This window comes from Carlito syrichta, unplaced genomic scaffold (assembly GCF_000164805.1).
Source record: "Carlito syrichta isolate Samal-C Ts95f unplaced genomic scaffold, Tarsius_syrichta-2.0.1 Scaffold308821, whole genome shotgun sequence".
In the NCBI taxonomy this organism is placed as follows: domain Eukaryota; kingdom Metazoa; phylum Chordata; class Mammalia; order Primates; family Tarsiidae; genus Carlito; species Carlito syrichta.
This window is the reverse complement of record NW_007252917.1, coordinates 377,612-405,154: the sequence shown is the minus strand read 5'-3', so window position 1 is coordinate 405,154 and position 27,543 is coordinate 377,612. Positions and strand designations below refer to the sequence as shown.

Genomic DNA, 27,543 nt, shown 5'->3' with positions numbered 1-27,543 from the left:
CCTTTTTTCTTCCCTTTGTGTTTTTACCCCTATAGAGCTTTCTCCAGGCTGGGCTAATGAGGGAGATTCAGATTTCTGTTTGTTTTGTTTTGTTTTATGAGCAGTAACATTGAGTTAGAAGATGTAGCCCTGAGTTTAAAGCTTATGGTAATACCAGACATATAACTTGGGTGTCTGAATCCTTCCCACTGATTTGCAAGTCCTTTGGGAATGGTGGCAGGAAGGAAAGAAATAAGTGTTCTTGAATTAGAGACTGAATTTTAAATGGAAGCAAATTCAATTCCTATTACTTGGCAAAAGTTGAGAGTAAAGTTAGGAAGACCAAACATCTAAACCAACTCTGGGGTGAGGTGGCTGGTAAAGGCCAGACTCATTAATGGAAAAACAGAGCAAGAATCATATTCTCACAAGAGACAAAGTCAGAAAAGGTCATGCTAAGAGAGAGCAGAGAAGGAGGGAGCCATGCAGGACAGCCAGCTTGGAGAGACAATGGCTCATGTGATCAGACAAAGGGTGTTACTGCATGTGTTTTATGCTGGATTTTTTAAAATAATGGAATATGACAGTTGTGTACTAGAGCTGGCTCATACTAGCTTATGAAATTTTAAGGAATCTTGTGAGCTGATTTTAAAAAATTAAGTTATATAAACCTATAGTACACTGGATTTTATTAAAAATAAAGGTAATAAATACTCAAAGTTCACCACTTTCAATTATTCGAATAGATTTTGTTGTTATCTATGCTCTTGAGGTTATTTACATTTATTGTGTCAGTATGTTGGAAATAATATATAATGTGCTCTGCACATCTCTTTCCTAGTCTGTACTCAGTGATGTCACATCGGTAGTTTGAAATCAGTCATGGTGGGACTATTTATACTATGAAAGTCAACAAATGCTATAGATTAGTACTTTAGTTATTGTTTTATTAATTGTCTAAAATTAAGAAAGTAATTAAAAATGTTAATGAAATTAAAATTAAGTGTCTTGTCTATAGCCACTATATTGTGATGAGCATAGAAAAGTGAGTTTTTGAAAACTAATATCTGATTCAATAAAAAATTTCTTTTATCATGGACAAATGAGTTTAACATGTCTCTTTTGTTTAGTTTTCATCTTACTCATTAATGTATAAAAATGTTAACCAATGTTTATATTGCCAGTTGCAACTATATGTTAGCTATGGATATAAGATTTTGGTAAAAATCAACCAAAGCCTTTTGTGAGAATCAAGTGACTATATGAAATTTACAATAAAGAGTGATGTCTATTCTAGTATTATTTGTCAGTTATATGCTACACATCGTTTATATCAGTAAAACTTATAATACATATATGTATATGTATATATACACATATACTTACATACGTACAAATTTTCCCCACAAAGTCAGTTTTTAAACCTTCACCAATACACCGTTTGAGTATTAATCTCAGTTTAATGTACTTATCTGTCAAAGAAGAAAAAAATAATTCTTCCCTGGATATCTGGAGAGAGGATAAGACTAGGCAATACATATAAAAGGTTTTTATACATTGTTAAGTACTATGCAAATGAAAATTAAGATAGTGATTAGGGAATGTTTTTGTTTGTTTGTTTGTTTTGGTTTTTTTTTTTGAGTTGGAGTCTCACTCTGTCGCCCAGACTGGAGTGCAGTGGCCGCTCCCGGCCACCGCAGCCTCGACCTGCTGGGCTCCGGCGATCCTTCTGCCTCAGCCTTCCGAGTATCCGGAATTAAACGCATGCGCTACCACGCCCGGCTGATTTTTTGATTTATTGTAGAGATGAGGTCTCGCTGCCCAGGTGGGTCTCGAACCCGCGGGCTCAGGCAATCCACTCACCTCAGCCTCCCAAAGGCCGCGGGATTACAGGCTGAGCCAACGAGCCCGGCTTGATTAGGGGAAGTTAAAGCACCTTTTTTCTTTTGATCCAGGCTTTCTTCAAGGTTTCAAAAACTGAAAAAAATCTTGACTCTTTGAAATAAAAGTTTCACTGAGAAAGAAAGTTGCTTTACAAAGTTAGTAAAGTTGTGTCAACTTTATCTATCTCTGATATTTTTCTTGCTTATTTTAATGGTCTTTTGTCCTAAGCCACAAAGTGGATCATTCAGAATGGGTATTTCTATTTGTATCTGAATTGAAACCATTATGGTTTCCCAATATACACAGCTGAGAACAAAAAAGCTTTGAGTGCAATTTAAAAGGAAAGAAAGAAAAACAACAACCCTATAATATCATGAGGGAAATGAGGTAAGCAGAATAGTTACTAAAATTGAAATTTGGCTGAAAAGACAAGATCAAAAGCCCAATTATTTCCATATGGGTTCTTGGATCTTAAATAATTAAAAATGGCCATGACTCATCTCATCAATGTCAGAACTGACTCAGAGAAAGCAGCATCATTTGTTCAGGGACATTCATGACTATTACCACTTGGTTGACTTGGCAGACTGAAGAAAGACTGGTTAGTTTTCACCATTTACTCAGATTAAAGTGTGAAATCATGTCTCATCCCATTCATAGAGCTGAATGTGACTCTGATAAACATCACAGGAGGAGAAAGAGATCTAATGACAATTGGCGTACTTTTTCTCATTACTTTATAACTTTTGTATATGAACTATAGATTAGTGGTGTTCAACCTGGGATACTTATTATAATCATTGGTTTAAAAAATATCAAGTGCTGAGATTGTCATTTAGTTATTCGAAATGGCACCTGGGTATTGGTATTTTTTTAAAAGTGCTTCCTATAATTTCAATGTCTGGATGGGGTTGAGAACTGCCGGTGAATTTAGGATGTTTTCCTTGAGTTGGTACTTTTCCAAAGATCAGGTTCATTGAGGACAAGTCAGAGCTCCTAACTGAATTATGAATATCTTGTCAAAGATTCAGGCTACAGAACTTTTTTGAGTCCTTTGTTTAATTAAAAAAACTATAATTTTCGTGTAAAAGTTAACCTTATGTAATATTTTTAAATGCTACTACAAAATTAATAATTTGAAGATAAGAATAATCAGTTATAGCCTTTCTTTTCCTACACTTGTTTAAACATTGCTTGGAATCCTTCTTTCTTATCACTCTGAATTCTATCTTAAGTCTAAAGTTCAAGGTAGAACTTTAAGTTCAATGTGGAACTTGTCTTCATATTGGAATCAAAATTCCCTCAGAGTGTTTCTAGGGCTGCTGGTAGCTTCTTTGGGCCCCAGAGATTGATGATCCACTTAGTTAGCAAAGGCTGTTGTAAGTATTTGAAGGCACGGCCTGAGGTATCTTTGGGGTACTATTATTGAGAAGTCTCAGAGAGCACAAAATAACTCTACTACAAGCAGCTAAGTCACCTTCACATTCTAGGTTGCTTTCACTGACATTCACTTGTTCATTCAACAGCATATTATAAAGACCCTACTATATGCCATGCATATATATCTGAAAGTTTCTCTCACTCATGCTTCTATATTGTTGCTATCATATGCATGTGCCACAGATGTATGAATCTGAAATCATTTATATCCCAGTATTTAATCCTCTTAGTAGTCCTATGAGTTTACTGAGAATGAGAGAGGTTACATTACTTGCCTTAGATGGTTTTTCATACAATACCTAATGTTTGTACTCTACAGAAGGGTCTTAGTGTCCTCAATACTCTTTATCAGTATTCACAAAGTCACTTCAGTAAATGCACCCTCCAATGGAAACCCATGAGCTTTCTATGCAAGTCACTTAAAGATGAGTTCTCTAGGCATTCCTTCTGCAAGATTCCCATTCTGATGCTTTCTACATACAAATCCTGGAATCTCCCCTGATGGCACAGTACTACCTTCTATTGAATTAAATATCATAATTCCTGAGCAACTTCTGCCTCATTTTTACTGCAATGAATGAAAAGTTGAAAAACCACCCTCCTAAAGTTTATAGAATTAGATTATATACAGTTGATAAGAGTTTTACAGATAAACTTGAAATATTTGAGAGCAATTTAAAGTTACTTAGTAGGTTAGGGGAAATGTATCTGAGATTTCCTTTATTATAACATTTCAAACATGAGGGAATTGTACAACGAAGATGGGCTTTGAAGTCTGACGTCTTTTCTGGGATGTGGTATCACTAAATCCTACTTACGGGTTCAGATTAACTGCCTTCAACTCTGGGAGTCCTTTTGTAAGTTTCCTGTTAGACATTCTTATTATACCTTCTATTTACTAAATATGCATGTATTTATTTTTTCTCTTTTATGTTATGAATTAGCTCCATGAGGACAGACAAGATGTCTGTTTTGTTATCTGCTGTATCACAAGCACCAAGCATAATACCTGGCATGTAGTATGCATTCAGTAAATAGCTGATGAATAAATGGATAAAATAATGGTAGGTTTATTGTGCATTACATGTTGAAGCATTTTACATTCATTGTCTTATCTAATCTTTCTGACATCAGTTCTACCATTTTCCATATTATCGATGAGGATACTGGAATAGAGAGATGTGGGGCCAGGACTGAACTCAGGCCTGCTTGCTTCCAAAGTCCATGCTCCACCTGCAACATCCCATGAGAGACTAGGAGCCTGGTACGGTGGTTTATGCTTATAATCCAAGCACTTTGGGAGATGGAGGTGAGAGGATTGCCTGAGCCCAGGGGTTTGAGACCAGTCTGGGCAACTTGGCGAGACCTTGTCTCTACAATAAATAAATCAGAAAATTAGCCGGGCATGGTGGTATGCGCCTGTAGCTCCAGCTACTTGAAAGGCTGAGGCGGAAAGATCGCCTGAGCCCAGCAGGTCGAGGCTACAGTGGCTGTGATCACACCACTGTATTGCAGAGTGAGACTTCAATTCAAAAAAGAAAAAAAAAAGGAGAGAAAAAGAGAGAGGGAGAGAGAGACTAGGCACTGCTAGAGTGAAAATACACCATAATAAATGATTAAAACAAAGAATAATCAGATCCCATTATGTCTAGAGTAATACTTGTTCCAAAATGAGTGAATGTTTGTAAGACATAAACTGGACTGTAACACTAAAATATTATAGAATTTTTACTGTTTCACAAGGATAATAAATGTGTTTAAATCTTGGTTTTACAGCATATAGTGGTGTGATTCATGGGAGAAAGGAGCTGATTCAAGTGTTATATCTCTCCAAACAATGTGATGTAAACACCCATGAGCTATTTTCCAAAATTCTTGCTTTTTTCCTTTTATTTCCTATGACTGCTTAAAACTGGCTATTATCATAAATTGGTAATAATTGTTAGCAAGTGATATTAATTTTCTTGTTGTTTCAACAGTTTTCTGGCTTTGCAGATAGTGCCTCTGAATTAAATATAGATTTGTAAATCACATTCTAAGGTATAGGATGGTTCTTGAATACAGATATATTTATGAAGGTGGAGAGAGTCTATGTTTGTCCAGAGGCAAAATGGTGTTTTTCAATGATTTTACCTGAAGGTATATTCAACTACAAAGCAGATAATCTGGCATATTTCTGTCTTGATTTGCTGACAGTTTCATGTCACAGAAAATATAGTAGCCAAGATAGAACAGTTTCTTAAAATACAATTCTGATCAATAAATGGAAAATAATTGGCAAAATTGGAAGAGCTGGAATCCTAAGGAGAAAAACAACTATTTGTTCCTAGCATACATGATATCCAGAAGGGAAATTCTGGATATTTGGCAGCCTAGATATTTTTAGATTTTCTTAAGGTACATTTGGAAGAAAAAAACTCAGGTATGTGTTCCAAGAGTGCAGTTCTGGCTGTATAATCATCAGTGATCAATTAAAGGATAAAGAGAGATTGCTTTCTTAAAATTTAGTGCAAGTCAGTTCAGGCTTAAGTGAGACTAAAAGAACATATTACTCACTGCTGAAGAAGAGAAGATTGATGTGCAGAAGACTAAATGAACAAAATAATCAATGGCTTGCAAAAATACAAGGAAACAAAGAAAAGCTCTGTTTCAGATCAAAAGGTCAAAGAAAAGGAGAAATCTACCTCTTATAGACAGTGCCATCAAGCCAAAGGATGACACAAAAAAAGCTTGACATTCTCAATTCCTAATTTATTTCTGTGTCTTTTGCGAATGAATTTTAAGGCACCACAAAAATGTTTGTGAAGATTTTTTAAAAGTCCTATTTAAATAAGAAATAATAAGAGAGAATTGTGCTACTGCAGGAGTGCCAAATTTCACTCTCAAAAGCATCACTCTCAAAGGTACTGTGAAAAGTGCAATATGAACATGGTTGTTGTTGATGACCTTAAAATAAACAGGAAGTTGAACATTGAAAATGTGGAAATATTTCCATTTTTTAAAATGGGAAGTTAAGATTTCAACAAACCAGCCAAATGATATTTAATCAATTCCTAGAAAGTTTCGAAGAGCCACTGATGAAAGGATAGAGTTTGAGAACCAAGAAAAAGTCACTGTAAGAGTAGGATACAGTATGAATTCTCTACGACCATGTCATAGTAGACTCATTCCTTTCTTCCTCAAGACGCTGGACGTACCATCCCATTCTCTGTGAAAGAGCATTGTCTGTATATTATCTACTCTTTTCTCATGGAGGAACAGTTATTTGTTAGATAGTCTGCTTCTTATATTTGCCTTTGAGCAACTCGAAAGCAGGGAGCTTATAAGTTTATATCGATAGTTCTTCTAAAAAAATTTTACAGAATAAATCAACTAGTTAATGACAGAGGAAAAAGCTGTTAGAATATTTTGTATGAGTGTTTTGTTAAAATATCTTGTAACATCCTAGTGATATCCTTATGAACAAGAGGGAGGAAAAATATATGAATTGCAAGGGCAAGTAAGGAGATTAATAACTATTGGAACCTACTATATTAATTGTGCTTTAAAATAAAAAATAAATTATGAGGACTTGTGTCTAGTAATGTGCAGCAGGTTTTGTCTTTGGCCCTGTCTTTCTCCACATTTTTAATCAACAATTTGGATAAACATATGGATGGTAACTTATTAAGTCTATGGGTGACATAAATTTAGGAGTAATGTAGAAATCAGTTCTTAGAATTAGTATTTGAAAACATTTTCCTTGGGATTAGAATAAGGTTCTATACAGTTAGCAGGGATGTAAGCTAGTTCAAGTCCCTGTAGAAAGAAGATTGGAGATTTAACAGAGAACTAAAAATCAACTTACCATTTGACCCAGTAATTCCACTACTAGGTAAATACCCCCAAAATCATAAATTGTTCTACTAAAAAAGACACTTGTACTTGTATGTTTATTGCAGGATTATGCACAATAGCAAAAACATGAACCCAATGTAGATGCTTATCAATGGTGGACTAGACAAATAAAATATGATAAATATATACCATGGAATACTACACAGCCATAAAAAGAATGAAATCATGTCCTATGCAGCAATGTGGATGCAGCTGGAGACCATTTTCCTAAGTGAACTAACACAGAAATAGAAAACAGAATTCCATATGTTCCTACACATAAGTAGCAGCTACACACAGGGTACACGTGGACAAAAGAATGGGACCAACAGACACAGGGGCTCCTAAAAGGAGGAGGCAGGAAGGGAGCAAAGACTGAAAAACCATTTATTGGATACCATGCTGACTATTTGGGTGGCAGATTCAATAGAAGCCCAAATCTCACCATTACGCGATATACCCATGTAACAAGCCTGCATATGTTCCCCTTGAATCTAAAATAAAGTAAAAATAAATAAATACATAAATAAATAAAACCTAGCTTCAAAGATAAAAGAATAAAAGTATACTGGGTTTTCTTTTTTCATTAAAAAAAGAGAGAATGATGGAACATTAGACTAAATGGAACAAGATAAAATGTAACAGAGAAAAGACATAAGTGGGTCCAACCAGTAGATGACAAATGGCCAAATGGGAAGCTTCGTGGCTAAGCTGCAGCACAGACAAAAAGGCCTTGAGGGAGTTAGCGCCTTTGATGCTGTTTCCGTCATTATGCCTGCAAAAGTCCTTTACATTTTGTTAGCTTTAGTTAGTTAAAATTTACTGCTTTTTAGTCAGAGGTGGAACTGGATTTTGAGGACCTTGAAAGCTTATATGGCTTGTTATTTTAAAAAATACAGGCCGGGTTATGGGGCTCATGCCTGCAATCCCAGCGTTTTGGGTAGCCAAGGCAGTAGAATTGCTTGAGGCCAGGAGTGGGAGACCAGCCTGGGCAACATAGCTAGACATTGTCTATACAAAAAAATAAATTTGCCTGATGTGATGGCATGTGCCTGTAGTCCCAGCTACTCGAGAAGCTGAGGCAGAAGGATTACCTGAGCCCAGTAAGTTGAGTCTGCGGTGAGCTGTGATTCTGCCACTATACTCCAGCCTAGGTGACAGACGCCAACTCAAAAAAAATTAAATCAAAATTCAGAAATGTCCCCTTGTCAATTTTATGAAAACATATGCCCATGTGAACATATTGCTAAGGCTTCTCCCAGCCTCAAAAAAGATTAGCGTGAGGCAGGGGCCTGAAATCTAAGCCTCATTGACTTCATGGAAAATACACTCCTGTGTGTGGTACTCAATTGTAAAAAAAAAATTCAACAAGGAATTTATCCATTCTAATTTTGATGGACTTTTGATCTGTTCCTAAATGTCAGGGCTAGAAGAAACTGAGCTGAGATAATAGATGTTCTAAGGCAGTAGAAGAGAACTGTTGTGATGGACACATTCCCTGTGTGTGCATGTGTGTAGCATGGTACAGTAACCGCTAGACCCAGGGGAGAGGGGGTGGGTGGTGGTGGGGAAAGCAGGGATTTGGAGCACTAGTGTACCTGGGGAACTACATTTTAAATGGAAAAAATGCTTTTATTTATTTAGATGTAAATAACCACATGTGACTGGTGGCCACTCTTACTGTACAGTGCGGTCTTAGGCTGTGTAACCAAGGGAGTCATTGCTGAAGCATAAGGCATGTGTATATTCAACTTTTGGAGATATCAACAACCTGTTTTTCAGAGTCGTTTTAACAATTTATCCCACCATTAGTTTATATGAGCTTCTCTCATTAACTCTTGAGATTGTCAGACAGTTTAATTTTAGCTATTCTTGTGGGTGTGCAGTGGTTGCTTGTTGCTATTTTAATGGACATTTCTTGATTATTAATGATGTGGTTTACCTTTACGCATGTTTGTGACTATTTGGATTTCCTCTTACATGAAGTGCCAGTTTAAATCTTTTGCTCATATTGTGTTGGGTTGTCTGTTGTTTTTCTTTTGATTTAATGGTGTTCTTTACATTATATATTCTAAACATAAGTTCTGTGTTGATTAGCTATTTCTCAAATATCTGCACATAATAATATTTAAAAAACACTAATACCCAAATCTCACTCTGGACAAATTAAATCAAAATTTTTGTGGATGGGATTGGGACATTTTTAATTATCTCTCAGGTGATATTAATCGTTCTCTGTGAGGGAAATAGATTTAATTTCAGTGGAAGGAAAAAATTGACAACCACCAAAACAATGTCTCTGTAGTGTGGCAGCATATGGCAGTGGACATGTAGACTGTCTCTGGAATCAGATGGCTTAAGTTTGCTGACAGGCTCTGATAGACTGTAAGCTTAAATTCTCTGTGCTTCAGTTTTTCACCTGAAAATTAAGTAACAGTACCAACCACAGAGTCTTTGTGAATACTAAATGAACAATTTTACATAAAGTGCTTAGAATCTCACGTGAAAAATAGCAAGTGCTCAATAAATGTTAGCTATTATCATTATCATACATCAAAAGCTTAAATTAGCTGTTTCACAAAGTAGTGAGAATTGGCATCTTCCTTAATGTGGAAACATCAGAAACCTTTCCACTAAGATAAGAAACAAGTCAAGGATGCTTACTATCTCCTCCGCTACTCAACATCATTCCAGAAGTATTAGCCAATACAATCAGGCAAGAGAAATTAAACAGAGGCATAATGATTGATAATGAAGAAGTAATGCAATCCCTAATCACAGACAACATGACATTATACCTAGAAAACACTGATTGTGATCAAACAAATTCAAACAATAAAAGAATTCAGTAAGGTAGCAGATAAAAAATTAGCAGGCATAATTCAATACCTTTAATATACACAAACAATACCAGTTAGAGGACATAATGGTAGAGAAAACCTCATTCACAATGGAGACAAAGATGATTGAATATTTATGAAAGAGCTTAACAAAAATATGTAAAATGTATTAAAAAACTTAAATCTTTTAGAAAGAAGATATATGACTAGATTAGAGTAAGTGGAAAGACATTCTCTGTTCTTAGATAAGGAGAACTTGACATTATAAGATATTAGTTCGGTCGGGCTCGGTGGCTCAGCCTGTAATCCCAGCACTTTGGGAGGCTGAGGCGTGAGAGAACTGCCTGAGCCTGCGGGTTTGAGACCAGCCTGGGCAACTTGGTGAGACCTCATCTCTAAAATAAATCAAAAATTAGCTTGCGTGGTAGCATGCACCTGTATTTCCAGCTACTTGGAAGGCTGAGGCAGAATGATCACCTGAGCCCAGCGGGTTGATGCTGGGGTGGCCATGAGTGTGCCACACTGCACTCCAGTCTGGATGACGGAGTGAGACTTCAACCCAAGAAAAAAAAATGTTAGTTCTAGGTTAATTTGTAATTTTAACAAGATCCTGACGGAGCTTCTCCATGGAGTTGAAAAAGTTGAAATTTAATTTGATATGTTAAAATGAACATGCAAGATTAGTGAGAAAAAAACACTAAAAAAATACAGAAGAATCTATTGGTCCTATTAGACACAAACTCACTGTAACAGCCTCTCTTATAAAAACAGTGAAATACAGGTGTGTGAACAAATGAATAGTGGAATAGAATAGAAAGTAAAAGACCTAAGTAAATATGGAAATGTTGTATAAGATAAAGATAACTTATTATGGTTAATAACTGACTTTTAAACACATAATGTTTTAAAGTAAATTATAATCAAACATGTGGGAAAAAGATACAATTATACCCATATCTTACACCAAACACAAAACTAAACTCCAAGTGGACTTGGAATCCAAATGTAAAAAAATTAAGCCACACAAATACTAGAAGAAAACATAGTGAATTCCATTTTAAACAGGCTTCCTATTACTCAAAATCCAGAGGAAATTAAAGAAACATTGATAATTTTTACTATAAACAAATAAAAAGTGCATAGCATAAAATACCATAAACAAAAATCAAAAGACAGCTGACAGACTGGCAAACAGTATTTGTTATATAGTATGTCATGGATAAGGAGCTACTATCTCTAATATGTAAAGAACTCTTAAAAAATGAAAAATTAAGGGAAAAAATCCCAATAAAAATAGAAAAGAGGTAAGAATAGACAATTTACAAAAAAAGAAAAAGAGAGTCTGGGCATAGTAGCTTACACCTGTAACCTCAGCATCTTGGGGGGGGTTGAGGCAGGAGGATTACTTGAAGCCAGGAGTTTGAGACTAGCCTGGGCAATATAGAGAGACCCTGTCTCTACAAAAAAATTAAAAACAAAATTAGCTAGATGTGGTGGCATGCCACTGTAGTCCCAGCTACTAGGGAGGCTGAGGCAGGAGGACTGCCTGAGCCCAGGAGGGTGAGGCTATGATGAGAGATGATCATGCCACTGCACTCCTGCCTGGGTGACAGTGAGACTTGGCTCAAAAAACAAACAAAAAAAGATAAGAACTCCTTAAATATATGAAAATGATTCAAACTCACTTATAATTAGATAAATATAATTTAAAACAACCCTAAGATATAATTTGTTTCCTAACAGACTGGCAGAAATTAAAAAGTCTGACACTATAGACTGCTACAGTAGTGGTGCAGATGCGGGTGCAAACTGGTATGATCCTTTAAGAGGGGAATTCCTAACAAAACTACACTCGATGAAAAAAGCAGAGTGCAAAAGGATATTGACATGGAAGGAAGAAGGGAATGTGAAAAGATAAACATGTACCTGCCTATTTATGCAAAAAAAAAAAAAAAAATACAGGAAGATCAGACCACAACCTATGTAACTGGTTACTACTAAAGGGTAGGTAGATAGAAACAGGGTGGAAAAGGGGAAAAATGGAAACAAAAGAAGGATTGAGTGAGGAGATTACACCTTTTTTATAGCTCTGGCTTTTAGAAACCTGGTAATGCTTCACATACTGAAACATAAACAATCAAAATAAAAAAGAATGTGAGGGAGAGGAACTCAAAATGTAATACAAAATGAAAGGAACAGAGAAGGAAAGAACCAACCTTAGTAACTTCGGAAGATTATGTTTTGACTATAAACTGTAAGCTAAAGATAAGAACTGTACACAACTATAATATCATAGTTAATGTTTTTTCCCACAGGGATGTGGGTTAGCAATTCTAAAACTTTTTTATGTGTATTCCAGAATTGGACAATTAAATAAATAGACTTGTGGATAGTATGAGCCAGTTTTTGCACTATTAGAAAAAGAAATCACAAATAAAAAAAGGGAAAGGTTTGAATAAACCCTGTGGTACTTGATTAGAATTGGAGGTATCAGTATAAACTCATGTTTTAAAATTATTTTATGGGGAGATTGAAGTAGAAATATAGATAAGTACATGAGCGTATGTACATGTATTTCCGAGCTTTATCTGATAGAGTCTAGAAACAACAACGAACATACCTGTCACCCTTATCCTGGTTTCTAAATACCATTTTCCAAAGAAAAGGAAATGAAAACTCCCTGGAAAAATAGCTGATTATAGGGCTGGGCCAAAGAAAATAAAAGATGATGCTGGGATATCAGGTGCTGTCAGGAAGTAAAATGCTCAAAAGCTGGAGATGACATGTTAAAGTGATACAGGAAGCAACACGAAAGATATCCCAATGGCCGTATCTAGGACAATGGAACTAACAAAATAAAGGGTACCATGACTTATAACCTACAAGTTAAAATAAATATTTATGAACCCATACTGATATAAATAAATAAGTAAATGGAGAAGAGATAGCTTTTCCTTACAAAATTCCAATAATAAATATAGAAGGAATGATAAAAATAGAAAATTGTCATCATGTAGTAATTGTTGCAAGCAAGATTCATCAATGAATGCTAAAGTTCATAGGATAAAGTATGATATGAAGCAGAATATTTGCATATTCTCAAAATGTATCTCTACAAGCGACATATTTCAAAGGAGAAAGTAGCAACTTTGTATTGAGAAATCTGGCAGGCACCCATGTTACGAAGTGATCAAAGTTCACATCATCATCACAAGACATTTAAACATCATGTACCTCTTCATATGACGCACTGAAAAGAGCTAACATAACTACTGTGGTATTCTTGCCAAAAATGCATAACAGCCACTTAATCAGTAAAAACCATAAGACAATTACAAATTGAGAGATATTCCAAAAACAAAACAAAACTGGCCAGTAGATTTCAAAAGTGTCAAAGCGGTATAAGACAAAGAAAGATGAAGGGACTGTTACAGATTGGAGGTAAGGAGGCATAAAAATAAAAGCAATGTGTCACCAATGATTAGGTCCAAGACCAGAAAGAGAACATCAGTAGGACAACTGGCAAGTGACTGGGAACTGAGTGTTTTTTTTTTCTTTGCTTTTCAGCGATCTTAAATTTTTCTACAATAATTATATATTATTTTTGTAATTATAAAAATGATAAAGTTGATAGGTTATGCTTTTTTTTAAGAAAGTGGTGTAACAAATTTTCAGGTCTCTGAATAGTGAGTAATGAACTAGTTGGCAAAATAACTGGCAGAATTAAAATAAGAGCTATATATTAGTTGTTAATTTCTTGATAATTATATTATTGTTATGTAACATGTTTATGTTAGTGGAAGTTGGATGAAGAATATATTGAAACTCTCTGTACTATTTTTGCAACTGCAAGTCTAAAATTAGTTCACAATAAAAAGTTTTTAAAATATAGTGAGTTCCCAGTTACTTGAGTTCAGGTAGGGGTAACCACTCAGTAGAAGGTAATAGAAGAGATTCAAGCCATAGTTAGGTGGTTTCAGTACATAGACTTTAAGGTCTTCTTAAGCCAGGAGACTTTTTTAAGAGTCTGAACAGAGTTCTTAGCTAAGTGAATAATTGGAATCCACACAAGCTTTGATCAAGGAAGCAAGCAGTTAGCACCATTTCACTAATTGCAGCTTATGAAACATGCTGTGAAAATCACAATATGTGTTATGAAACATCCGAATTCATTTAGAATAAAATTCCCTTAGCATCAACTTCCAAGACTTAAAAAACTTGAGAACAAATTTACAGTCATGGATGAGTTTTCAGCCCACTTCAGATGGCCACTCTGAAGTGGCCTATACCAGATAATGACGTGAAGGACTGGAGCAATTTAAATAAGGTAAAATTATACTGCTAAGTCGAGGAAAGCACATTCCATGGAGGACAACATGCAACATGATTCCACTTATGTTAAAAGAAAAAAACATAAGCATAAGAAAGAGCCTATCATTTTATGTGGCAAAATGTAAACAGTGGTTAATTCTGGGGAGTTGGAAGTTGAGTATTTTTTTTCTTGATCAGCAATTTAAAAATTTTCTACAATAATTATAAATATTTTAATCATAAAAAATAAAGGTTATAGATTGTACTTTTTTTTAAAAAAAGAAAGCAGTGTAACAAATTTTCAGGTCTCTGAACAGTGAGTAATGAACTAACCACTTCAAATAAATGGATGCAGTCAAAAATAAAATATCTATACTCCAGAGAGTCATTTGTATTAGAAGGACCAAGTGGAAGGTACATACAAGATGACAAGTAGATTTTTCTACTATGGTCATTTCAGACAGAAATGTCAAAAATTACTCAGAGACAAGTTTTAGCATCTGTAATTGTTAAGCATCTAAAATAATAATGTCACAGGAACCACAAACACCTGTGCTCAATTAATTTTTTAATAATATATTTTTAAAAGTGAAAAGAGGGGATGCACCATTTTGCAGGCGAGCCAAGAGATGTGTGTATTGGGGTATTTTCTTCTAGTCGTATTGTTGGAAGGCACATATTATGGAAATAATTTTTCTCTGTTATTTAAACCTATATTCATTCTCCAGCGATAAGAGTCTAAATCAGTGGTCCTAAAATTTTAATGTGCCTATGAACAAACTGGAAAATTCTGATTCTGTAAGTTTTGGATGGGACCTTGATTTTCACAGGAATCACCTGAAGGCTTATTAGAAATGCCAAATCTTGGAGTACAGTTCATACCTATATATTCATAATCCACATTTTAATAAAATCCCCATTTGACTTGTATGCACACTAAAATTAGACAAGCTGTCCTTCAAAGAACCCAAAATAGTTCAGCTGACTTTTTGTTTCTGTAGTTTCCTATGAAAATTATTTAAAGAAATAATATTTTAAAAGATTATAGAAACCAATACTGCCACTGAACTCTGTTAGTAAGCTATGCGACACAATCTTGATTTATAAAAACTACTTTTAGATAGTTAAAACATTTTCCTTTAAGTGAAAATAAAATATTCTTGATTCTCAGGTGGCTTTAAAAGTAGTTCTTGTCGGTTTTATTTATGCCGTAAGCCAAGTGACTGTGTAGTTAATTTCAAAACAACCATCCCTTGATTTTTAGAACTGTTTCAAAATTTACTTTTTAAACATTCTGCTGGCATAGTGGAAGATTTCTGACCTTTCAGATGCTATGATAATAGAATGGGTTAAAAATAACAGCATATCTTTCTTTCTGATTTATGATAATAAATGAGTTTCTAGAACTTTAAAACAAGACATTAAAAGAAAAGAAAGTGAAATCTGTGGGTAATTTCATAAATTTAGTATTAAAAGAAAAAAAACAGTGACCACCTGCAAACCACTAAATTATTTTATAAGTTCAATTTTCTTCATTCATAAATGACAAAATTTTGGGTTCTAGAAAGTCTTTTCATTTCAGAAAGTTATACCATGGTTACCATATTAAAACTTTTTAAATGAAGAACTCTGACACTTCTGACCATTTCTTCTGATCATTTTAATGGTAACCGCTTAGGATTCTACCTACTAGAAGTCCAAAATAACAGTTGTGTGGCCAGGTTTAACATTGAATTTCAGTCTTAAAAACACCTACAACTATTATAAATTTTACTGAATTGCATCTAAATCTAATAAAGCCATTCTACTGCCATGTGTTCTATACCTTAACCTTGATATGACATTCTTATTCCTACCAGGACTTCCAACAAGATATACTGAGAATTTGTTTACTAACATAAACTCTAATAAAACATGAGACTAAGTATATTGCCAAAATAAAATAAAGCTCACTAAATGTATTTGAAATCAAATGTGCCTTTTTAAAAATCCTGAGAACAAACACATTCTACTCAATGTAGTATCATTAGATATGAGCTGATAAGTTGAGCTTCAATGTTTGCACGTACAGTCATAAAAAAATGAGGAAGTAGTGTTTTCATAGAGTAACTGCAGTGTCTACCATAGTCTAATGTATCACTTTATAAGATACATAAATTGACATTGTTTTCAGAGCAAATAAGTCAGTTGTAAGAAAAAGATATAAATGAAACCGCTTTCTAAGTCATCATCTACTCCCTGTCATATTTGCCATCGAAAGGGTGAATGCTAAAAGCTGTTTTGGTCTTAGGAAAATTCTCGTAGATTTTTTAGTCCTAAATATATTTTGTTAACAATTTAAGTTACAATATTAATATTTTAAATTTTGCAATTGAAGATATCTTGTAACATTTTGTAAATTTTTTAAGTTTGTAATTTAAAATTTTTCATTGTACTTAATGCCAACCTTCAAGACCATAGACAATTTTGCTAAGGAAAGGTCATAAAACTACATCAGTCTGTGGTTTAAGAATGTCTTCCTGTTGTTTTAAGATTAAGAATGTCTTCCTGTTGTTTTAAGATTTATGATAACATTTTATTTCATTTTAATGAATCTCTAGAAATACAAGTTTTGCCTTTCCTAAATATCAAAATTTTTTACCACTAATTATTTTGTCACTATTTTACCGCTACTTATTTTTTCTACAGTCAGCATTTCAGATGTTTCCTAAATCACTCGATCATCACAGTTGTTTAAATATTATTTCAAAAGAAATCTTTTTTTTTTTTGAGTCAGAGTCTTATTCTGTTGCCCAGGCTAGAGTGCAGTGGCACGAGCATGGTTCACCGCAGTCTCAACCTCCTGGGCTCAGGCAATCCTTCCACTTCACTCTACTGAGTAGCTGGGACTACAGGAATATGCCACCATGCCTAACCAATTTTTTTGATTTTTTGTGTAGAGATGAGGTCTTGCTAGGTTGGTCAGACTGGTCTTGAACTCCTGACCTCAACCAGTTCTCCTGCCTTGGCCTCCCAAAGTGTAAGCCCCAACGTCTGGCCATATTTTATAAGTAAATCTTTACAGATGAAAGATATCTAGATTGAAGAAAGCTTTGTATTTTACACATGTCATTTTATTTATGTATTTGTTTGTTTATTTATTTATTTAGAGACAGGGTCTTTCTCTGTCAACCAGGTAGATCATGGCTTACTGCAGCCTTGACCTCCTGGGTCATGTGAACTCTTGGGTTCAAGTGATCCTTCCACCTCATCCTTCCCAGTAGCTGGGACTACAGGCATGTGCCACCACACTCAGCTGCATTTTATTTTTTTGATTAAAAGAAGATTGTGGGTATGGCATGCTTAATCATTATCAAAGGGTAATATACTTATGTGTAAACAGTGTCTGACTCTTTTCACATGTTTCTTAGTGTAGTTAATTGATTATACTTTTCAAACCATAACCAGGACTTTAAACATATAGACATTAATTCCCATTGTTTTGACAAAATACATTAAAAAATAGTTATTTAAAGTAATGTTGAGTGAAATAAAATGTCCCAGAAAACCATATATGGCGTGTTACCTTTTTTAGTATCTTTAGATGCTGAATCTTTTAGGAAGCTCAAAATTAGCAAAACTAAATAATATAGCATGCCAGAAGTACATACGCTTTTGACAAAACAATGAAACAACAACAACAAAAAATGATCAAGATTTGAGATAGCTGTGGCCCCTAAGGGAAACACACACACACACACACACACACACACACACACACACGTCATCACAAATATCAACAATTTTGAAGTGCATAAAAACCAGGTTTAGGTAATTATGTAGGTCTGGGGTGAGACTTTGATTTTACACAAGAATCATCTGAAAGCTTATTAGAAAAGCCGAATCTTGGAGTCCACCTCATACCTACTCAATCACAATCTATATTTTAATGAGATCCCCATTTGACTTGTATGCACATTAAAACTTGAGAAGCTGTTCTCCAAAGAACTCAAAATAGTTTAGTTAACTTTTTATTTCTGTATTTTCTTATGAAAATTGGTTATAAAAGTGTAGGAATCCCCTTTTAGTTGGGGAAAAATTGTTCTAAAAATATGGAACTTTGTGTTCTTTGACCTCCATTTTTCATTATACTATTTAATTTATGGTGAATATTTAGTAATTTATTTTTGAGATTCCTAATCACTAAACAATAAACACAATCATCTTTTTAAATAATTTATGTTGTGAATTTTGTTTTACTATTTACTTACTTTTTAAGCAGTGATATTAGACTGAGACTTGTAGTTTTACTTAACCAATTAAAATAAAGGATATCTCAGATTATCCTGCTCAAAGTCATAATTGGTTTTATACAGTCATACTTTTGATCAATGAATATATTATTTCTAGCAGAATATTTTTAGAATTATGTTTTCGATTACAGAGACTGGTTGATAGTAGACTTTAACTTCCATTAAATTATGTAGAAAAAAAGCTTATTCTTCCTACTAAATCAATAGTGTGGAAAGCAAGGGCAACCTTAATGATCAGATATGAGAGTTTAAGCGGAAAGAATAACCTCATACCAACATCACATTGCAATTTCAATAGAATAAGAAAGATCTCTCATCATTCTAGCAGGCTGGAATTTAGGAGAGAATGAGGTAAGATTCAGGTGCAAGTTCTTTCAGTTTTATAAGATATTATAATTCCATTCTTCTATCTTTAAGGAGATGGAACATTCAGCAGGGCTTCCAAAGGCTCACCAGAGTATCTTCTGGGAAAAAAAAAACAAAACACCTTTTCTTTCCCTGCTGGATACTAGAGGGAATAATTTTTGCAAGACTGATAGGTAAGCTGTCTACTACAGTTGCAACAGGACACTTCTTACTGCTAGTTTTATAAAAATTTGCCTTTACATGAGAAAGAAAACTTCCCTCGAGGACTTTTGAGTTACTTTTGGGATGGAGATGACAAAAATGAAATCTACAAGTTAACTGAATTTGAAACAGTAGTTCTCAGAGTCTAGTCTGAATTTAAGATTATTTGTGGTTAAAATGGAATATCCAACCTTTCTAAAATAACCTATTTAACTCTTTTGATTCTAAAATGTATAGCTTTTAATGAAAATTTATAACTACTTAAATTTACAAGTCTTTCAAAAGATATCTTACTTGAAATGTTATGAAATTAATTGAGGCAAATGAAATTAACTGTGGACTTGATTGAATGAATAAGCAACTTATCATGTTTTTCATAACTATCATATTTAGTCTCACTTTTTATTTCACAGGAAGAACAACCTTTACTGTACCTGACGAGGGGTTCTTTCTGATTTACTTCTACACCACTCCCAGTCTGAAAGGTCTGGTTTCTGACTTTCCTCATGAGATAGTCTTCTTTCTGGTCCTTCAAGAAAGGTTGTTTCTTCATAGTTAATACCACCTTCTGTTTTGTCAGAAAACACACTTTTTTCTTTGTTGGAATCCTGTTTGGCCACTGTAATATCAGTATTCGTGCATTTGTTGATGCCCTTCAGTGTGGAGCTGTCCAGAGAAGGCATGGTGCTGATTTCTACCTTAATGGCATTAAAGATATTACAGTTGTCTCGCTGCGAGTCTTTTGTAGATTCACACTCATAGTTCGTCAGGTTGTAATAGGATACGGCGTTTTCATCATCGTCATAGTAATCTTCATGTGCTATTTTATAAATTCCATAACTTTTTTGGAATGACAGATTGAATTCGAAGGCTTTCCTCTTGGCTAAATAAAAACAAAAACAAAATTTCATGTCTAGTAAGATAAATATAAACAATAATTGGATATACATACTGAATAAAAATAAAAAGTGCACTCAACCTGATTATTATAAATTAAAAAGATGTCTTTATTTACTTCTTGTTAATAGCACAAAGCAATAATGCCTCATAAACTTAAATCATCTTATCACTCTGGGCCCAATTTTTCTCACTTACACAATGGGGGCCTTAAATACATACAATCCTCAAAACTCCTTGTGTCTTTAAAACAATGTAACATAACAAAAACTTAGCCATAAATTAGAAAACTCTTAAATACATTGAGATTTAGCTTTGTTAATCTACCAATTATTTTGTACATTTACTTATTGTGGATTAAAATATATTGTTTATAAATTTTATTTTGCTAGAAATGGACTATTAAGTAGTATTAATATTATGTGAGTTATTCAGCTGATAATATTACCAATAGATATAAATGCCTTACATATTTTGTCGCATACCATTTTGAAACTTATGTCCATAGAAGCATATATTAAAAACTGAAGCCGGGCTCACTGGCTCAGCCTGTAATCCTGCGCCTTGGAAGGCTGAGGTGAGTGGATTGCCTGAGCCTGAGGGTTTCAGACCCACCTGGGCAACTTGGCAAGACCTCATCTCCACAATAAATCAAAAAATTAGCCGGGCGTGGTAGCACGCGCCTGTAGTTCCAGCTACTTGGAAGGCTGAGGTGGAAGGATCACTGGAGTCCAGCAGGTCGAGGTTGCGGTGGCCGGGAGCGGCCACTGCACTCCAGTCTGGTTGACAGAGTGAGACTCCAACTCAAAAAAAAAACCCAAAAAAACCAAAAAAAAACTGAATTATGCTGAAAAACAACATTTAATTTTTTAAAAATCACACATATTTTTCCGATACAAAGAAATTTGGAATGAATTGGTTAAAAATGTGGATAGATTTATATTTTGTGAACTGAAGCACTTTATAATGTCTAAAAAGCTTACTAATTATAGTATGAGTTAAGCAGGAATGCATACAACTTTTTATGATTTAAATCAGGTAAAATATAATGATATACTAAATATAGTACCATTAATCGGTGGATATGATGCAACGCTTTAGAATAACAAACAAGAATGTGGCAGAAAGTGATATAATGTTTATCTGTAGATGTCATTAAGTAATACATCATTTTTATATAGTAAGAATGAAATTATATCAAGAAGGTAGACAAGATATAATTTAATGCTTTTGATTTCATCTTTCCAAACCTGATTTGTTTCAAACAAATTTTCTCCTTTCATAGTTCCATGTTTTATAGTCATTTTGCTGTCTTTAGTAGAAGAAATTATAAAAGGCCATAAACTTTATACTGGAAAAATAAGTAAATTTTGTTTCATTTTATAATACACCCTAGTGTCATTCACATGCTGACTATAATACTGAAATGTTCCTAGAACATAAGATTTGCAAACCAATTCTGCTGGCTGGAAATATAATTTATTTTTATTGTTCATTGTTGTTTGATCCAGAACACAAACAATACAATTTTTGATTCAAAGAAAATGAAAAATAGAGATGATGATATACAATATCATTTATATTTCTACTTACGTTTTCTAGTAATATAGTCAAGTAAAATTAAATTAGACTTTTTAACCTTTCACAATGTGAAGGTAAAAGAGCCAAAAGAATGTTTGAATTATTGATGGTTTTCTTTTTTCTCCAAAAAAGATATAAAGCAACAAATTGTCAATTCAGGACCATTAAGAGAACAAAAACTGTCATGAAGTCCCAAATTTGCGATATAACACTTGATACAATTGATGTCTGTGTCCATATATTTTATTAGCTACATAGTATAACTCTGAAATATATAAAACAAAACTGAGTAACGTTTCTTGAACATGTCAATAGAGATTCTGCCTCCATGTCACGTGGTGCAAGAGGTGATGTGAGACAGACTATAAGAAGAAAGTAGGACTGTGATAGAGACCATGGTAGAGCATCCCAAGACCAAGCTATGTGCATGGATCATGTCTTTTAACACTCCAAAAACCATACACAATATACAGGTTATTGACACTATTTTACAGTTGAAAAAACTGAGGCTGGAGATTGCTTAGCTGGTAGAAGGATATAACTGTAAAGCTAACTGACTTCAGAATTAGAGCTATTTGCCTCTATGTGAAATTGCTTTACTGCTAATTGGACTCACGAAAGAAATATGTTAATAGAAGCAAACTGACCCGATGTGCTGTTTTTAAGTTGGAGGCAATATGTTCATTGTGAAGTGTAACCAATGAAAACATTTCTAGTAAGTAATTTCCCTTAACACTTAAGGTAAATTATGACTGAGGTAACCAATGATAGCTGAGATACTTAACCTCAGACTATGGGTTATAACAATATCACCTAGATGACAATGTTTGACTAGAAGCTGGTTGCAAGGAGGCAAATCCCTCATACGTGAAAAATGCATGAAAGCAACACAATTAATTTGTGTTGTTGTTAATTGTATGTTAAACTGTATTGAAGGAAATGTTAAAATCAGAGTCAAAACTGATAATCTTTTAGTTAATTGAGGGCAAAGGCTATGTCTTTTTTAATGAACCAAAGATAGAAAAAATGTCCATAGGGGCCAGTTAGGGAACAGCAATTAACAAAGGCTAGGCATGTATTCTAACAAATAGAAAAACTTCTCTTCTATTTAAATCAGGCTTCTCCACACCAGCCAATTGTTGTAGAAAGTCTGGTGACTGTGTTGTCAACTATATGTTTTTCAGACAAACCAGATCCATAGATTTTGATGTAAAATATTCTGATCTTAAAATTTTGGTCCAGAATTAAAATTGGTTAAGAGTAATATGCTTTTTAACATATTTTTGAGCCAAATTCATGGGCCGTGAGTTAGGAACTTCTGTTCCTTACTAAATATGTAGCACAGTGCTAGACATATAGTGACTACTGCCCTAATAAACATTTGTTGAGTGAATTAATGAGTGAGTGAATGAATGAAACAACCTGTAGGAATCATGCCTTGTGTGATAGGATAGGCTTAACTCAATGATGCTAGCTGAATGGAAGGTGACTTTTAAAAATATCTTTTTAAAAGTTGATTTATTTATAGGAGGAAGGCCTTGACGATACCAGAGTTCCCAACTCCTCCTTTTATGTCACTAAAAAAAAAATTAAAAACCATCAGAATACTGTCCAAAAATCTTTTGAAATCTATACTGTACTTATGAAAAATAAACATGATGAACAAAAGTTTTACTATTCCAAAACCCTGGATAAACCATGAAGTAGCTCTGGTCTTTTGCTTTTATCATTATTATTATTTTTTGTCAATTACACTTTTAGATGTAAGTATTTACATCAACTTATAAAAATTAATAATTTTCCAGAGTAATGTCTTTTACCAGATACTCTTATTTTGTCTAAAAATAACACAAAATATCTGATTTTAATAAAATATTTGATTTTAAACAGTTTAATTTAAAAAATCGTGTCAGGCAAAAAAATGAGCCTGAAAGCCAGATTCAACTTGTATGTCTACCATCTGAGACCTCTATGTTAAAATCATCTTTTTTTTTTTTCTTTTGAGTTAGGGTCTCACTCTGTTGCCCAGGCTGGAGTGCAGTGGCAGGATCCCAGCTCACTGCAGCCTCAACCTCCTGGGCTCAAGCCATCTTTCCACCTCAGACTCCCGAGTAGCTGAGACTATAGGCATGCACCACCATATCCAACTAATTTTTAAAATATTTTTTTTATAGAGATGAGGTCTCACTATATTTCCCAGGCTGGGGTCTTGAACTCCTGGGCTCAAGCACTCCTCCCTCCCCAGCCTCGCAAAGTACTGGGATTACAGGTGTGAGCCACCATGTCCAGCTTAAAATCAACTTAAAAAAACCAACAACTCCACTTTGTTTTGAGACACACATAGTACAGATTATTGTTGGAGATAAAAAATTATTATTTCTGCAAGTTATTTTCCAGTACTGACATTCATTTTCTGGTTGCAAGTCTCTCAGTTCCCATTCAGTGCAGCTGAGATGGAGAATTAGACTTACATCTACAAAATTAACCTATGGTAAATATGAGTTAGAAAAAAATATTTTCCCTTTCTTGTTTCTGGAATTCATGAATAAAGAATGTAAAGAGAGAGAATCTTAGTTTGCTAAAGAAAAAAGTTTTAATGTAAAACTGGAACAAAGAAAACACCCTGGTCCACCTACAGATGAGCTACCTCTTGGGTTTCAAAATTCTGTTGTTGTGTGACACTAGCAATAGGAAAATTTGTGGTGGCTTCTCAGACAGTGAAAACACATCTTTGTTATTCCCAGACTTTCCCTATGACATAGCCTGGATCACAAGAGGAAATGGAGTCATGGGCGCTACAAGCATTTTAAAGTTTCTCACAATGTTTTATTTCTGAAGCTAGGCCTCTTTTTATAAGAGGCCTTCTTTGAAAATTTAAAACACATATATAACACCAATGGTAATTTTAGATTAAAAAACATTATTTTGATCTTGAAAGGCATGTTTTTAATTTGAAACATGTCGTTGCTATTAATGTGATCGTTGACTCTGCTAGCCTGCTGTAGGAACTTCCATTTTGGGCAGTATAGAAGACAGACTATTTCATAGGTCATTTATAATAATAAGTCTGTGGCTTGTTTTGTGTTCAGCTCTGATAAAGGTGTCCCTCACTTCTTGAAAATTATTTGTCTTAAACCACTGCACTAAGACTTCATTTTCATGGCACTAGACTCTTGTCTCCCTCACAATCTTAGATATTGTAAGGTGGGGGCAGGCTCAGTAATTAAATCAATATGTTACAATTTGTTAGACAGTTAAAGACAAGCCTTTTGAATGATTTCTTTTTTGTTATATGTTTTTGTAAGTGGTCCATAAAGGTTTATTATTAATTTTCTCTGTCACTGTTGCTCTGGATATTTATCTCCAGGAGCATATCATTTTTATAAATCATATGGCTACTTTAAAGACAGATGGATTTGGTGTCTATGAACAATAAAATATTATGACATTCTTAAAAATACAAAAATTCTGGTAATTTGAAAAATATCAAGACATTCTAAATTTCAAATGTCATCAGTATATGGAAAACGGCCAGCTTATGACTAATTAATATTTATAAAGTAAACTTGTTGTTGAACCAATTACAGAATATGCTTTGATATTCTCCAGATTTTACAACCCTAAAATAATCTGAGATGGACTGTTTATATGTAAACGTTCTTCTGTGTTAAAGAATAATATACTTGCTTATTCTGAGCAAAGGACAATGAATGGGCTGGTTAACTCAGCATACATAATGCATTCCTGGGTTTATTAAATGGTAGGACATCCTATCTTTTGCCTGGAGCGATGAAATGATATTCCTTTCCGTCCTGGCAGAGTCAAACATACAGCTCATTCTTCAACTTTTCTTGTCTTACAATGTGGAAACAATTACACTGAGGGGATCTCTGTAGATGACCTGGGTTCCCACTCCCATTCTAAGTGTACTCCTTAGAATATAGATTATTTTTTTCTTTAAAGTAAATGGCTTGGCTAGATTCATACACTAACATACAGTGATAGACTATCATTTCTTGAAATAGTTTTTTTGTTTGTTTGGGGGGTGTGTGCGCAGAGGCCTACATTTAAAATATGTTTTGAAACTGTGTCCCCGCACTCTGATAACTTACTCTGAAAACTTTCTCAAACCCTGGAAGAACACAGCAACAAAAAATGAAACCGCTCTTCTTTACTGTTCCAATGAAGTAGTAATGGGCTATATCCTAACCAGTTTTCAACCCCTTGTATCTCTCTTCAGACGTGGGCTTCTCCTAGCAATGCTGCTTCTCCTTGTGCACATGGGAAAGAATTTACTTTCCACTATGGGCTAAGCGATATGGCAAATACAGCATCTAAATGCCCGAGTTGACATGCTGTGGTGAATGAATTCTAGTCCTTTCCTTCTTTTTTTTTTTTTTTTTTTTACCTAAAATAATTACTCAATGCCACAAGCACTTCACAGAGTTGTTTAAAATCTGCCTCCTTTAAAACCTGCTATAGCACTGTGCTAGGAGCTGCTTCAGGTGTAATTCCTTCGGCTGTCTACCGTTCACATTTGTACTTGGCCTCTGCCTTCCCTACTCAGGCAACTTTCTCAATAGACCTCTTCTCTGGCTTTGACCTTACACGCACTGCTCCCGACCACCGCAGCGCCAAGGACTTACTTTTCCCCCCATCGGATGTCATTGGGAACGCGTTCTGCCTGCAGTTGATGATGCAGCCACAGGGTAAGTGAGTCCAGCGTTTGGACAACACAAACACAGGGGTTACCGTGGTGGCCAGCAGGGTGAGTAGAAAGCTGAGTGTCTCCAAGGGAAGGCTCTGAAACCCCACTACGTGCTGGACCACCATGTGGATCTGCAAAGGCAAGACAACTTTAGACCTAACCCGGAATCACATTTTCCACTTTCCAAGCCTTCCCTCCAGCCCCACGCGCGCTGGCCCGGGCCCCTTTCCTGCTTGAGAGCCAGAAGCTCTGTTCTTCGGTGGGCTCCTGGAACCGGTGGGACGCACCCCGCCGCGCCAGACCGCACAGGATTGGGCTGGGGGTGGGGATGATTTTGTTCTTGGGTAGCCGGATCTGCGCCCGCGGCCAATTCAAGTCTCTAGGAGGGAGGCACGGGGCACCGCTCAGGGATCGCTGCCCGGAGAGGCAGGCGGGCATCCATGGGACCTGCGTCTGCCACTCCAAGTGACCTCTGTCCCCTCTCTGGTCTCGCGCCTCCGCCCATGCGCGCTTGTCACAGCAGGGCGCCACTCTGCCACCTCTCCACCGGGATCCCTCCTGGAGACGGGAACAAAAGCCTGCTGTGTCCCCTCTACACCTGATCGCTCCCCTCCTCTATCTGTCCCTGCTGGGGGTGAGCTGCGTCCTCCCCAGGCTGGACTTGGAACGGGGAGGAAGGAACGACAGAAGGCTGGGAGACAAATCTTTCTTTTCACTCCTCCCTCCTTTTCTGAATACTCTCAGATTTTTTGCCGTGGGAGCCAACACCCATGGCCACCGCGGATCCAGGAAAACTAAGTCGCCCGTGACCGAGGGCCCTCCCCTCCCACCTCAGTTCGGAAAGAGGCACCGAGTAGCCAAGGCTGCGAGGCTAGTCGGTCCTACCCGCGCGCTGCCAGCCTCCATGCGCGTCTCTACAGCCCAGCGAGGCGCATGTGGAAGCGGGCTTCGGTGACTCCCCAGGCCAGCGACGCCGGTCCCCACGCTCACCCCCACCGCCTGGCGCACACACGCTGCCCTTTTACCATCATGGGCAGCCAGAGGGTGACTTTTGTCAGCGCCAGGATGAGAGAGAAGCGCTTCTGCGCTACGCTCACGGTGGAGCTCCTGGCGCGGGAGAAAGTCCCCCGCGCCTCCCGCCTGCGGGCTCCGGCCGGCGCCCCGGGGC

At 35.6% G+C, this 27,543-nt stretch overlaps 1 protein-coding gene across 1 annotated transcript in view; it reads right to left on the bottom strand.

Annotated features, from left to right (window-relative positions):
- Positions 1 to 27,543, bottom strand: part of GPR149 (G protein-coupled receptor 149) — a 73,375-nt gene that overhangs the window by 44,909 nt on the left and 923 nt on the right. The window contains exons 1-3 of the mRNA XM_021716488.1: positions 27,401 to 27,543; positions 26,314 to 26,506; positions 19,624 to 20,072 (exon numbers count right to left, since the gene is read on the bottom strand). The exon at positions 27,401 to 27,543 is cut by the window's right edge and continues 923 nt beyond it. Coding sequence (XP_021572163.1) covers positions 19,624 to 20,072; positions 26,314 to 26,506; positions 27,401 to 27,543 — 785 coding nt within the window. The remainder of the gene's footprint in view (positions 1 to 19,623; positions 20,073 to 26,313; positions 26,507 to 27,400) is intronic.